The 14050-nt window shown below is 55.6% G+C and overlaps 1 protein-coding gene across 7 annotated transcripts; it reads right to left on the bottom strand.

Annotated features, from left to right (window-relative positions):
• Nucleotides 1-7865: 7865 nt before the first annotated feature.
• Nucleotides 7866-12698, bottom strand: LOC120383021 (zinc finger protein 436-like). Of its 7 annotated transcripts, none has more exons than XM_039500631.1 (3): nt 12568-12698; nt 9434-9676; nt 7866-9140 (listed from the first exon to the last, which is right to left on the bottom strand). In XM_039500631.1, exons 2-3 carry the CDS (start codon nt 9639-9641, stop codon nt 8101-8103), a joined length of 1248 nt encoding a protein of 415 aa, XP_039356565.1. In that variant the 5' UTR covers nt 9642-9676; nt 12568-12698; the 3' UTR covers nt 7866-8100. The 7 variants fall into 7 exon arrangements, with proteins under 7 accessions (XP_039356565.1, XP_039356568.1, XP_039356566.1 ...); XM_039500634.1 differs by having other exon boundaries at nt 7866-9137; nt 9488-9676; nt 12437-12687; XM_039500632.1 differs by having other exon boundaries at nt 9488-9676; nt 12437-12687.
• Nucleotides 12699-14050: the final 1352 nt, after the last annotated feature.

A 14050-nucleotide genomic window follows, 5' to 3' on the forward strand; every position in this document is an offset into this window, starting at 1 on the left:
GGCTGGGTGCGGAGTTCAGGGCCGGCTCCAGACCCCAGCGCACCAAGCGCGCGCTTGGGGCGGCATTTTCCAGGCAGGGCGGCAGGCGGCTCCGGCGGACCTTCCGCAGTCATGCCTGCGGGAGGTCCATCAGAGCCGCGGGACCAGCGGACCTCCCGCAGGCATGACTGCGGAGGGTGCGCTGGTCCCGCGGCTCGGGTGGACCTCCCGCAGGCATGCCTGTGGATGCTCCACCGGAGCCGCGGGACCAGCGCGCCCTCCGCAGGCACGTGTGCAAGAGGTCCCCCAGAGCCGCGGGACCGGCGACCGGCAGCGCGCCCCCCCGCGGCGTGCCGCCGCCCTGCTTGGGGAGGCCAAATTCCTAGAGCCGCCCCTGGCAGAGTTGCTGGGACAAGAAGAGAGTGGGGGTGGGGCTTGAGGTGGGAAAGCAGCAATTGAGTTGCCAGCCTAGAGCCTTTCCCTTGGCCATCACTGGGTGGCAGGACTCTGCCTTCGGCTTACAGCAGGCTCCTCTGGGGACTGACAGCAGGCACCCTGCTGGCCCTGGACTCGGGCTGTCAGCCCGGCTTGGTTAATACAGAGAGCCAGATAATGCGAATAACCAGGGTTCTGCTGTATATGGTTTTCGCACACAATGTAAAAACTAAAGACTCTCTGTAACCACACATTCTGTGGTTTCCTGTGGCAAAAGGAGTTTTAGGATCCTACCGATCAGCACTCAGCGGAGCCTGGGAGGTTAACAGGTGGCTGCTCCTCCAGAGGGCTGCCTGCCCACGCTGCTGGTGCTAATCACCCACCCTAGCAAGGGCAGAGCCAACACTCCCGGGTCACTCTCGGCCAGGTCCCAGAAGAGTGGGGCAGGCAGACAAGCACAGAGGGCTGTGTCCTTGGCTCGCCATCTGCAACCCGCCCACCACAAGGATCACACCAGCTCCTGTCTGGCCTGTCCCAGAGGGGGCTGCTGCGGGCAGGGATAAGGCAGGGCACCCTGCCCTGGGCAGTGAGCAACAGGAATGTCACCGACCTGTCCTGTGGCAGCCTTTCGGGGTAGTGGCAGCCTCTGGACAATGGCCAGGCAGTGTTACGGGTGCCAGCAGGTCTGACAAACGCTCCCCAAGATGGAGCTGAGGTGCAAGGTGCCAGGTCGCTCAGCGGGGACCCTGAACATGCCCGGGAGAAGCCACAGGTGATAGGGGATGGGCTGCCATGTGCTGCGCACCACTCCCCAGCACGAGCCAGGGAGGGAGCAGGCTGGGCCCAGCCAGCAGCTCCTCTCTTGGCCTCAGCCTGTCTCCCAGGCAGTGAAAGCCCCTTACAGCTGCTCCCAGCTCCCACTCCCCTTCAGCCAGGCTGACGTTCCCGTGGCCTGCTAGGACCAGGCTGTATTGACCATAGATAGGATGTTTATGGTTATATATACTGCAGAGATCCAAATTATCTCATTAAATAATGGGGAGGAGCTGCCCAGAGCTCAGTATCTTCCTCGACCATGGCTGGCACGGGGTGAGGTTTGCAGACTCCTGCTCTGCAGCGCCAGGAGTGCCAGGTCCCTATCCACAGCCAGGACCCAGGTGAGAGGAAGGTGGGGAAGGCTGTAGGCAGGGCGGGGTCACCAGGTTCCCGCCAACCTCTTGCTCCCTGTGCCTGTGCCTGCCCGGCTCTGGCTGGAAGCCCATTGGCAGCAGCTCATTGCTCACAGCACTGCTTTGGCCAGCTCAGTCTGCTAATTGTATGCAGGCTTTGTCTGGCCTGCGGCCGCCCTCCTCCTCGGAGCTGCACTGAGTCCCAAAACTCCACCCCATGTCATTAGCATAGAGTGGGCGAGACCCAGTTCTAGGGGGAGCAGCCAAGGAGCTGGATCAGAGGCGGCTTTGTGCAGACACGGAGTGTGGGTGAGGGGTGAAATGGCTGTCAGTACCGGAGCAGCTCCCAGCCCACCCTGCCCCACCCCTCTAAGATCCAGCTCAGGGCCCAGCCCTGGGCTGGGAGGAGAAACAGAAAGGCAGAGATGCCAACTATGTTCCAGCCTCGGAGATCAGAACCCTCACACCAAGAACTGCCCAGCATGTATCATAGGGGCTCATGCCCCCAGCACCACATGCTTCACGTCTCCCTCAAACGCACATATCCCTCCACTGCTGCATCCCTCACACCCCTCAGCCTCTGCCTTTCCCCCGTGACTTCTCCCACCCACACCCCTCCCTCTCTGCCTATCCCCCGTGCCTTCTCCCACCCACACCCCGCCCTCGCTGCCTATCCCCACTCCAACCCACGCCCCCTCCCTCTCTGCCTATCCCCCGTGACTTCTCCCACCCACACCCCTCCCTCGCTGCCTATCCCCCGTGCCTTCTCCCACCCACACCCCTCAGCCTCTGCCTATCCCCCGTGACTTCTCCCACCCACACCGCCCTCTGCCTATCCCCATCCTGCCCCCTCCCGCTCCACCCCCCACCCCCCCCTCCCTCCCCCCCTCCCTCTCTGCCTGCCCCAACCCACCCGCCCTCTCTGCCTATCCCCCGTGCCTTCTCCCACCCACACCCCGCCCTCTCTGCCTGTCCACCATGCCTTCTCCATCCCATGCCCCTCAGCCTCTGCCTGTCCACCATGCCTTCTCCCACCCCCACCCCACCCTCTCTGCTTGTCCTCCGTGCCTTCTCCCACCCACACCCCTCCCTCGCTGCCTATCCCCACTCCAACCCACGCCCTTCCCTCTCTGCCTATCCCCCGTGCCTTCTCCAACCCACACCCCTCCCTCGCTGCCTATCCCCACTCCAACCCATGCCCTTCCCTCTCTGCCTATCCCCCGTGCCTTCTCCAACCCACACCCCTCCCTCGCTGTGAAGGAAGCAGGTGCCTGGGGCAGCCAATAGAAGGGGGCAGCACTCCATTGGGGTCTTTGGCGGCAATTTGGAGGCAACTGAAGCGCCCCACTTTAGTTTTCGGCAACAATTCAGTGGCGGGTCCTTCACTCCATCTCTTCCTCTTTGGCAGCACTTCAGTGGCAGCTAAATCAGGTTTTTTCTTTTTTTTTTGTTTTCGTTGCCTGGGGTGGCAAAAAAGCTGGAGCTGGCCCTGCTCATGCCTTCTCCCACCCACACCTCTCCCTCTCTGCCTATCCCCTGTGCCTTCTCCCACCCGTGCCCCACCTTCCTGCACCCTGTGTGCAGGGGCAGAGCCCCCTGACCTCTCCACCTAGAAGCGGCTTCTGGGAGTCGCCTGAGGTCAGTGCTATCCCAGGGCTGCCCAGAGGGGGGGCGCAAGTGGGGCAATTTGCCCCAAGCCCCAGGCCCCACAGGGGCTCCCAAGAAAATGCTCCGGCCCTGGCTCTGCCTTCCCCTGGACAAAGCTAAAGCAGCCTGGCTGCAGCAGGGCCTGAGCTCTGCCCCGCTCGGAGCCACGTGGTAAGGGGGTGGGGCTGCGAGCTCCGGGGCCCCATTGGAGTCACACCGCTGCAGCGCTGTCCAGGGCTGCTCCTGGATGCAGCGTGCTGAGGCTCCGGGAGAGGGGTGAGGTGGGGGTAAGCAGCATGGCAAGGGGCTGGGGCCGGGGAGGGGGTTGGATAAGGGGCAGGGAGTCCCAGGGACAGTCAGGGAATAGGGAGAGGGCAGAGGTTCTGGGGGGGCAGTCAGGGGATGGGGAACGGAGGTTGGATCGTGGGCGTTCTGGGGGTCTGTCAGGACTCAGCGGGGATAGGGGTTGGGGCAGTCAGAGGACAGGGAACAGGGGGGGTCTGGTGGGGGGGTGAAGTCCCGGGGTGGTGGTTGGGGAGGAGGTCTTTGGGGGGCAGTGAGGGGACAAGAAGCAGGATGGGTCGGGGATTCTGAGGGGGGCAGTTGGGGGGCAGGAAGTGGGTGGGGGTTGGACAGGGGGCAGGGCCAGGCTGTTTGAGGAGTCACAGCCTTCCCTACCCTAAAGCTCATTCAGCAGTTTGAGGCTCGCAGTCAGCTATTTAACACAAAGAGCCAAGCTGTTATCTTTCCCATGGGGGAGAGATCACATGAGAAGAGCAATATCCTACACCACTTACCTCCTTCCCAACCCTACTAAGGAAGACTCCCCTCCCCTGCATTCCCCGAGGCTCCAGAGGGGTTAATTCAGTGGTTCTCAAACTTTTGTACTGGTGACCCCTTTCACATAGCAAATCTCTGTGTGACCCCCCCTTATAAATTAAAAACACTTTTTTATATATTTAACACTATTATAAATGCTGGAGGCAAAGCAGGGTTTGAGGTGGAGGCTGACAGCTCGTGACCTCCAGTAATAACCTCGTGACCCCCTGAGGGGTCCTGACCCACAGTTTGAGAACCCCTGGGTTAATTTAATTTTAGCACCCTGTGTCCATTCACATGCATGTGCTATTTTGAGCATTTCAGTTTTCACAACATAGGCTCATCCCAGATTCAGGAACAAGCTCAAATGCTCAGTTTGTGGAGTATGTACATAAGCTATAATAAAAACAAACCCACAGTAACCGTCTCCAGTTTGTGAAGGACCCTGTGGAGCCAGTCTCTAGGAAACAGATACATTCATGGAGGTTAAGTCCATTAATGGCTATTAGCCAGGATGGGTAAGGAATGGTATCCCTAGCCTGTTTGTCAGAGGGTGGAGATGGATGACAGGAGAGAGATCACTTGATCATTACCTGTTAGGTTCACTCCCTCTAGGGCACTTGGCATTGGCCACTGTCAGTAGACAGGATACTGGGCTGGATGGACCTTTGGTCTGACCCAGTATGGCCGTTCTTATGTTCTAAGCTAAATGAACCCAAAGTTATGGAGACAGATGTGAGTCAAGGAAGCCAGCAGAGTATCAGAAACCTGGAAAAATCTCTGACTGGATGGGCTCAGGCGTTTGGTCACAAGCTGAGGTGGTTCAAAAGTTTTGGATTTTTTTTAAGCAGAAGTTTATTGTTTCTTTAAACAAACACAGCAAGCAGCAAATATTTGGCCACACACTTCTGAAACCCCAAACCAGGTTCAGGTTTTGGCAGACTAATTTCAGCTTTTCAATTAAAAAAACTACAACAAATTTTGAAGTAAAGCAGACATTGTCCATGATCTTTTTCTGCTTTTTAAAAACCCCTAGTTTTTGATCCAAAAAAAAATTGATGGAAAATATTTGTCCAACCCTTTTAATGAGCTTTAGCCTTTTAGCACTAGCTGATGCTGAGAACCAGTGATACCTTGTACAGAAGTTTTCTCAAAACTGGGTTTGTGCCGAGTTGCAAAAGGTTTTTAAATGTTTATTTTTCCCAGGGCTTCCGGGGGGGGGGAAGTGGGGCAATTTACCCTGGGCCCCACAGGGGCCCCCACGAGAATACATTATTCTATAGTATTGCAACTTTTTTTTATGGAAGGGGCCCCTGAAATTGCTTTGCCTCAGGCCCCCTGAATCCTCTGGGCGGCCCTGCACAGAGCCCACACCCCCACTCCAACCCCTGGCCCCAGCCCTGAGACCCTTCCTGCACCCAAACTGGCTCCCACACCCATAGCCTCCACACTCTGAACTCCTGAGCCCCAGCCTGGAGCCCCCTCCTGCACCCCAACCCCCCCCCATAGCCTGCACCCCCAGCCAAAACCCACACCCCCTTCCACACCTCAACCCCTGGCCCTGCCCAGTGAAAATGAGAAAGTGAGGATGGGAGTGAGCGAGCCACAGAGGGAGGAGGGATGGAGGGAGGGGGCGTGGCCTCAGGAAGGAGCAGGGCAGGGCACTGGCCTCAGGGCAGAGGTGAGGCAAGGGTGTTTGGTTTTCTGAAAATAGAAAGTTGGCAACCCTAGCGAGCAGCCAGGCCAGAGGAGCCAGGAGGAGGGTGTGGGGTGACTAATGGGGTGTCCTGGGAGTGCTGTAATCTAATGGCTAGGCCATAACCCTGGCCAGAGGACATAGAGTGCGTCCCCTCCCCCTCACAGTGCTCCCACGGCAGTGGGGAGATGCCACAGACCCCTAGGGGCTGTGCTGTGCCCCAGCTTGTAAGGCGTCCCTTGGGAGGACCCCTTCCTGTTGCCAGACCCCCAAGGGATCCCACTCTTCCACAAGGGTAGGCCACATGGCTCCTAGCCTGAGCCTTGGATTCTGGCACTCCTGGATAAGTCTACATGGCAAGCAGAGCTCTTGGCAGCACGTCTCAGAGCCTGGCTCCACATCCGTGGGCTGGAGGATTTGCGCTATGGCTGCTAAAAGCAGCTGTGTAGACATGAGCGCTCAGGATCTCAAGCCCTCTGCCCTCCCTAGGCCTGAGCACCCACATCTAGTCTCAGCTCTAAGGCCTGCCAGAGCCCCATGCTACAGGCCAGTGCTCCCCAAATGTTTTATGTCACACCCTCTCTTACCCTCAATGTAATCTGCCTGTGCCCCACCCCCTATTGCCTTATGGGATCTGCAGCATGTTCTCTTTGCCGGCCAGGCCATGCTGCACTGCTGAGAGCAGTAGAGTTGCCAGGCATCTGGGAGCCAGGGCCAGGAATGGGGGCACGGTTGGGGCTGGGAGCCAGGCCAGAGCCAGACAGCAGTTTGGGGTCGGGAGCCAAGGACTGAGGCTGGAGCTTCAGCTGGGGACAGGAGCCGGGGGCTGGGGGTGGGGGTGGGGTCAGGAGCCAGTGCTGCAGCCAGGCCAGGTGCCAGAGGCCGGGGCCGGGGCTGGGGCCAGGGTTGGAGTTGAGCTGAGGGCAGAGCAGGACTGAGTGATGCTCCCTTCCCGCCCGCCATGGGGGCTGGCCCGGCCCCCGCTGTGCCCCCAAACGCAAAGTTTGGGGATCTCTGCTGTAGACCCAAGCTCTGGGACTTGCTGCCATGGGTTTCTGCTTGCTGTGTAGATGTATCCCACTTTCTCCCTGTGAGTGCTGTCCAGCAAGCTTAACTGTGAGCGATTCCTGATCAAAGACTCTGACTCCCTCAAGGATCAATGCCCCTCAGCAGGTATCTGCAGTGACTCCATGAACCCGTTTCAAATCAGAGGCGGGTCCGTGTCACCTGGCATGCTGCATGGAATGGTCTTCGGCAGCGCAGCAAAGCAACGGTTCAGACATAGTCCAGACAAGCCGGCAACAACGCACCAGCATCGGGCTGCCTTGCTTTTAGTTGTCTCTGGTCACAGGCTCACAGTGCTCTTACAAAGCACGCAGTCTTAGGCAGCTAAGCCTGACCGTCATTAAACAGAAGGCAAGAAGAGAGTACTGGAAAGAAAGGTGGGTAAGGAAACAGACAGAATGGGGTGGGGTCAACAAAGTCTCCGGCTATGTCTACAATTACAAGGCTACAGTGGCACAGCTACAGCTGCACATGCTGTTGTGCTTCGGCGTAGTCCGTGTAGACACTTGCTATAGAGCCAGGAGGGGCTCTCCAGTCAGCACAAGTAATCCACCTCCCAAGGGCAGTAGCTATCTCAATGGCAAAATCCATCCATCCCCCAAACTGTGCCTGTGCTGAGGCTAGGGCGGCAGAGCTACAGCTCTCGGAGTGAGGTTTTCACACCCTCAAGAGACACAGCTATGCCAATGTGAGCTTTCGGCGCAGGCCAGATCAGGTGGTATCTGGGACTTAGCTAGAGGCAGTGTCCCTGGGTCCCTCTCTCTGGCTCGTCTGGTCAGGACAGGATGGCGAAGGCCCAGGGTCCCAGGTGAGGGTGGCACCAGAATGGTGACATTTGTTCCTTCCCTTTCCCCATCCAGCATTTTGGATCCATCCATGCCTATTTTCCCCCTAGTCTCTATCTGAGGCCCACCAAAGGTGAGTGACAGGCCAAATAGCCCTGCCCCTCATTAGTTTGTCTACCAATATGCCTAATTTCTGACACACCAATTTTGGTTCATGGATTTTCAGTCCCACAAGTCTCTTGTTTACACAGCGTGACCCGAACACAGTCCCTGAGTTACATCACAAGGCCTTTTTATTTGGCTGATTCACTCTGTCTCCTCCTTGCACCTTTTCCCAGCAACGTTCATTGGGCTTTGATAGTGCAACATGCTAGGAAGTTATACGCATGTTTTACAGTTACACTCACAATTAGGGTAAATTTGTTCTATGGTGTACAGCACCCATCAAACAGGGGCCCGGTCCTAGTTGCCGGGGTAATATTGACTGCATCACACGACCAGCCCATCATGGGGCATCCTGGATGTGCAGCCGGTGGTGCCGGATGCGGGAGGAGCTGTCGCTGAAGCCCCTCCCGCAGTCAGGGCAGGCGTAGGGGCGCTCACCCGTGTGGGACCGCTGGTGGGTGGCCAGGTCTGTGCCTTGGCTGAAGCTTTTCCCGCAGTCCCAGCAGGTGTAGGGCCGCTCCCCAGTGTGGACGCGCTGGTGCCGAACCAGCTGTGAGCTGACGCTGAAACCCTTGCCACAGTCAGGGCAGATGTAGGGCTTCTCACCAGTGTGGGTGCGCTGGTGCTTGATGAGGTAGGAGCCATCGCTGAAGCAGCGCCCACAATCCTGGCAGGTGTAGGGGCGCTCCCCAGTATGTGTGCGCCGGTGCTGCCGCAGGTGTGAGCTGCGGCCAAAGATCTTCCCACAGTCGGTGCATGCGTAGGGGCGCTCACCCGTGTGCACCCGCTGGTGCTGCACCAGGTCCGAGCTCTGGCTGAATGTCCGCCAGCAGTCCAGGCAGGAAAAGGGGCGCTCGCCCGGCAAGCCAAGCCCATGGCAGGGCCCTTCCTGTGCGTGGCAGCGCCGGTGCCGCATCAAGTGGGAGCTGCGGCTGAAACTGCACTGGCAGTCGGGGCACTGGTAGGGCCGCTCACCTGTGTGAGTGCGCTGGTGCCGGAGCAGGGCAGAGCTGACAGCAAAGCTCTTCCCGCAGGTGGCACAGGTATAGGGACGCTCCCCTGTGTGCACCCGTTGGTGCTGCGCCAGATATGAGCTCCGGCTGAACTGCTTCCCACATTCAGTGCAGGTGCTCTGGTTCTCACCTATGGGCAGCGTCCTACCAGCCATGCCGTGCTTGAGAGCTCCCACATGGTGTGTGGATTCACCCCGTCTCTCCTCCAGCTGGTTTCCCTGCTGACTCTCATGGGCTTCTCCCTGCCCAGGATTCTGGAAAATGTTCATTTCAGCATCTCCCGACAGTGCCCCCTGTGGTTCCATTTGCTCAGGACCTTCCTGCTGAGGGTTCTCCTCCTTGCTCTCACTCACTGTCTCATCACCTGCTGGGACAGAGAGAGAATCCAGACACGAGTCAAGCCCTGTGTCAAGGAGGAGGGAAGCTCAGATGGGGAATGAGAAAGGGCTGAACAAAACCAAACAACAACTGGGGGGAGACCAAAACATCAGGAGCTGAATCCCACAATCCCCTCCCCAGAGCAGAGGCAGGAGGGGACCAATTCTTCCTCCACAGCCCACCCAAGCAATCAGAGGAAGGAGGCTGGTGGGAAATGAGCTACTGCCAAGCGCCAGGGTGGGTGGGAAGCTGAGAGTGACATTTGCCATGAGGATATGGCACCTGGTGGTGACAATCCTTGTCTGGCTGAGATGAAGAAGAACAAGGGGTGCTCACAGGGCCTTGGTGGGAACCCCAGATGTTTTCCTTCACTTGCTGACAGTTTCTGAACCAGCTTAGCTGATTCCTCATCTGTGCGGGGGCTCCTTGGGATCTCCTGTTCCTCAGAGCCCTGGAGACTGGGGACCTGGGGATCCTCCCCTCCGTCCATCAGTGAGATCACTTTGCATTGGGGAACCAGAAATCCTGCTCCAGGGGAAGAAAACAAATCAGACCATAAGTGACTACATATTTCTCTAATCATTATTAGATAAAGTAAACTCCTGAATTTAAACCCAGTCTCTTTCTGTGCTGGCGGCAGGTGCCACCCTAGCAGAGATGGTAAGACCAGATAGTTCCTTCACCCCACCTCTGTAAGTGCAGGGAACAGAAGACACAGTGTTACAGAAGACTGGGGACCCTGAAGGCAGTCACTACTGGAAGAGATTGAGACAAGGGCTTGATGTTCAGAAAGGGAGGGAGTAATCTAATGATTATTCACCCCTATAGCAGCTTGAGCCAAAGATCTGAAAGCACTTTCAAAACACCCTTGGAGGCATGACGTGGTATAAACACGGTAGATCAGGGGCTGCTGTTCATGCTGTCTGACAACACCAGAGCAAGGGGATATATATAATATATGGAGATATACCTATCTCATAGAGCTGGAAGGGACCCTGAAAGTCATCAAGTCCAGCCCCCTGCCTTCACCAACAGGACCAATTTTGCTCCAAATCCCTAAGTGGCCTCCTCAAGAATTGAACTCACAATCCTGGGTTTAGTGGGCCAATGCTTAAACCACTGAGCTATCCCTCCCCCCTGTAAATGCAATGGAAAGGTGGTAAATTCAGAATGAATCAAAGGAAACCACACAGGACAGGTTTAGAATGGGGGTGTTGCTGGCTGTGTCTACACTGAATAAAATCCCTGCAGCTGGCCCATGTCAGCTGACTGGGGTTCAGGCTGTATAATTGCACAGTGTATATGTTCAGGTTGGGGCTGGAGCCTGGGTTTCAAGACCCTATGAGGTGGGAGGGTCCCAGATCCTGGGTTTCCAGCCCAAGCATTAATGTCTACACTGCATTTTGAGAGACCCACAGCACATGAGTCCAAGCCAGCTGAGCCAGGCCAGCTGTGGGTGTTTTACTACGGTGTAGACATAGTCACTGAGGCTGGGATTCCAAAGCGCAGGCTCCTGAGAGGAGCTCCAAACTGCTGGCCTGCAGGAGGCAGGCACGGGGAAAGGGTCAGCACATGCATGTGCCCGCTCCCACTGAGGGGAAGTGCTGGACCATTCACAGCCGAGCCCAGCAGGTGTGGAAGGCTACCATGCCCAGTGGGGAGTGATTTACACCCACTCACTCTGAGCACAAATGAGTGCCCAAGGGAACAGGGAATTGGGACAAAGAAGGATGAAGGAGAATAAACAGGAGGAAGGACAATGGTAGCTTTGGGGGAGTTTACCCTCACAATGCGGAATCATCCATCCTTATGCCTCACTGTTCTAGCTCTCATTCTCCTGCCCTGGGGTTTGTCCCCGGCCCTCAGGCACCTTGTCCTTGGGGCAAAGGCACTGCCTTTTATTTGCTTGTGAAGGTCCCATCTCACCATCAGCAGCAATATCGCAAAATAATGAGGATCTTCCTTTTGCAGAGGGCAGAAATGACACAAACACACCCCCGGAAGTAAAGTGATGTCCCCCAGGCTGCACAACCAGTTAGTGTCAAAACCGGAGACAGAAGCTGGGTAAGAGTCTCTGGCCTGTGAGCTCAGAGCAGATGATCTAATGGCCCCATCTGCCTTTAAACTCTATGACACACAGGAGTCCTGACTCACAACCCCTCTGCTCTGACCTCTAGACCTCATTCTTCTCCCAGAAACAGAATCATACTCCCCTACCAGAACCAGCAACAGAAACCAGGAGTCCTCTCTCCCACTCCTGCTCTGACCACAGCTTCATTCCTCTCTCAAGCCTCAGAACAGAACCCCAGAGGTTTGTACCTATGTGGGTGGTTTGGGTTTTTTGACACAAGTTCACCATTTTAGCATGGGTGCACAAATGCCATCTGCCCATGAAAAATAATTGTGCACACAAAATTGGGGGGCACACACTAAAAGGGCACAGTTTGCACCATTAATGGCCACTCAGACACTTGCAGGGCTTGCACAGGATTAAAACCATCACATATCAAAACAACCAAGAAGCACAGTGACTCCATGTTCAACAAACAACACAAGCTCCCCCATCCCCAAACAAACCTCAGCCCCTTTCCAAAACCTCTCTTCTCAGACAAAGGCCGTGCTGCTGGACAGGCCCAGGCTACCCTGCCCAGCACAAACTGCCCTTCTTCAATTCTGACTTCTGTGTCTGACTCTTCTGCCTTCATTACATAAAATTAACAGGAAAACAAACAAGCAGATTGTCCAATAAAACTGCAGGCACTGAAATTAGCTCCAGTTTATTAATTAAATAACACGTTGCATTTCTATGGTGCATTCCAAGCAAGGACCTTAATACATTGAGTAATTAATGTGAACAATTAGTAATTATTATTATCTGACAGACTGAGCTTTGCTGTACACATATTAAAGAGCTAATGTATGGCTCATGAATAAACTCCCCAGTCATGCATCTCAATAGCAGAGCTCGTTTTAAACACTCGGATTATTCCCCAAACCCACCTTATTCTAGATTAACTAGAGCCGGGGTGGGGGGGGGGCTTTCAGGCCGTCGAACGACAAAGAGAAACACACACAAACAGAGGCGTTGGTGTTATAAAGTTCCGGAGCTGGCTCGGCTCCTGCAGACGCTCAGGGGGGCAGAGCGGGGGGGGATCAGGGAAGGCAGCAGCTCTGAGACTCGCAGACCCCCGCTCCCCGGGAGCAGAGCTGGGGCGAGGAGGGGCCGTTGGTGCAGAGTCACTTTCCTGCCCGGCCCCAGCCCTTTCCCCGGGTCTCGCCCCTCACCTGCAGGCTCCGCCTCAGGGGCTGGTGTCGGCAGAGCCCGGGGCTGCCCCGGGGGCTGGTTCCAGCCCCCGCAGAGAGTCCCCCCGGCTGGGCACAGAGGGGCGCTAGGGAAGGGCTCTCCCCGCACACACCCCGCTGGGGAGCAGCAGCGGCTCGGCCCGGGCTCCCGGCTCACGATGCAGGCGGTCCAGCAGCAGGCTCTGAGCCAGGAAGCTGAGCAGAGAACGAGAAAGAGACAAAGAATCACTGGAGCCCTCTAGCGCTCAGCACATGGCATGCCAGGCCAGGCCAGCACGGCGAGGAGCAGCGTGAGCCCCCACCAAGGGACGCTGCATATGCGGAGGCATCAACAGGGAGCAAGACTGGGACACTACATCGCTTGGGACAGGGAGCCTTTCCCCTCTAAGGGGCACCAGCTCCAATCTAGCCCCAGGGTGGGGGGTTTGGCTGGCTCAGGGGATGGGGTTCCAGTTTAGTAATAACCATAGTAGGGTGACCAAACAGCAAGAGTGAAAAATTGGCACGGGGGGAGGAATAGGCACCTATATAAGACAAAGCCCCAAATATCAGGACTGTCCCCTATAAAATAGAGACATCTGGTCACCCTAAACCAGGGGTCCTAGTTTCCCATGATAAAAAAATAACAACAAAATGCATCCGACAAAGTGGGTATTCACCCACGAAAGCGCATGCTGCAAAACGTCTGTTAGTCTATAAGGTGCCACAGGATTCTTTGCTGCTTTTACAGATCCAAACTAATATGGCTACCCCTCTGATACTTAACAAAATGATCGGATTTAAAAATCCATTTTTCTGCTAATAAAATGAAACACTGAACTTCAGTTTCCCTAGCCACAATATATATAGGTATCCGTTGAGAACAATGTTTTATTGATATATTTACAGTTTTTAAGCAAGGTTCGAAGCCTACCAGTGCCATCAATCATTATAATAAAATACAATTAATAGCATTGCAATTTGTAATCTGCAGCCTTGCTGCATACTGTACAGAACAGCACATTGTCATCAATGTGAAATTTGTCCTTGCCAAATTCAGTGACACAGGCTTTAGGGGGGATTGTTAAAGCTTTCAGCATCTTTTCATAACTGTAATTGCTCAGATCTGGAGGCTGAAGTGAAATTTGAGATGCATTAAACACAAACCCCCATACGCCATTGAGTAACCTCTATATGCCAAAAGCAGTTTATTGGATATGATATGTACACCCTGCAGCTGGGCGTGAGTCTTCCAGCCCACGTGGATGCAGTCATACTAGCTGGGATTGATCTAGTGTACTAAAAATCACAGTGTGGCCATGATGGCACTGGCGCAGGTTTCGGCCTTAGCCATCCAAGCTCAGACTGACGGGGCCAGGCTGCCACATCGTCCACACTGTGATTTTTAGTGTGCTAGCACCAGGCCTGCTGGCCTGAGTTGCTCTAGCTGGTCTGAGATATAATCCAAGGCACCTATCTCTCCCCACTCAGTGCACAGGCGCTGAGGAGCTTATCATAGGCTTTGTGTATCACAGTGATTTTTCTCCACTCAGGCACCTGTAATTCACAACACCAACTTCTTTTGTGCATTAATGCCAAAGAGACATACTGTGTCTG

Source organism: Mauremys reevesii, linkage group 15 (assembly GCF_016161935.1).
Source record: "Mauremys reevesii isolate NIE-2019 linkage group 15, ASM1616193v1, whole genome shotgun sequence".
Lineage (NCBI taxonomy): Eukaryota > Metazoa > Chordata > Testudines > Geoemydidae > Mauremys > Mauremys reevesii.

Excerpts from the sequence above, each read along its gene's own strand:
- LOC120383021 (XM_039500631.1), bottom strand. The coding sequence starts at position 9,641 with ATGGACGGAGGGGAGGATCCCCAGGTCCCCAGTCTCCAGGGCTCTGAG. Across the intron at positions 9,141-9,433 it reads ACAAGGATTGTCACCACCAG|CAGGTGATGAGACAGTGAGT; the intron begins GTGCCATATCCT and ends TCTCTGTCCCAG.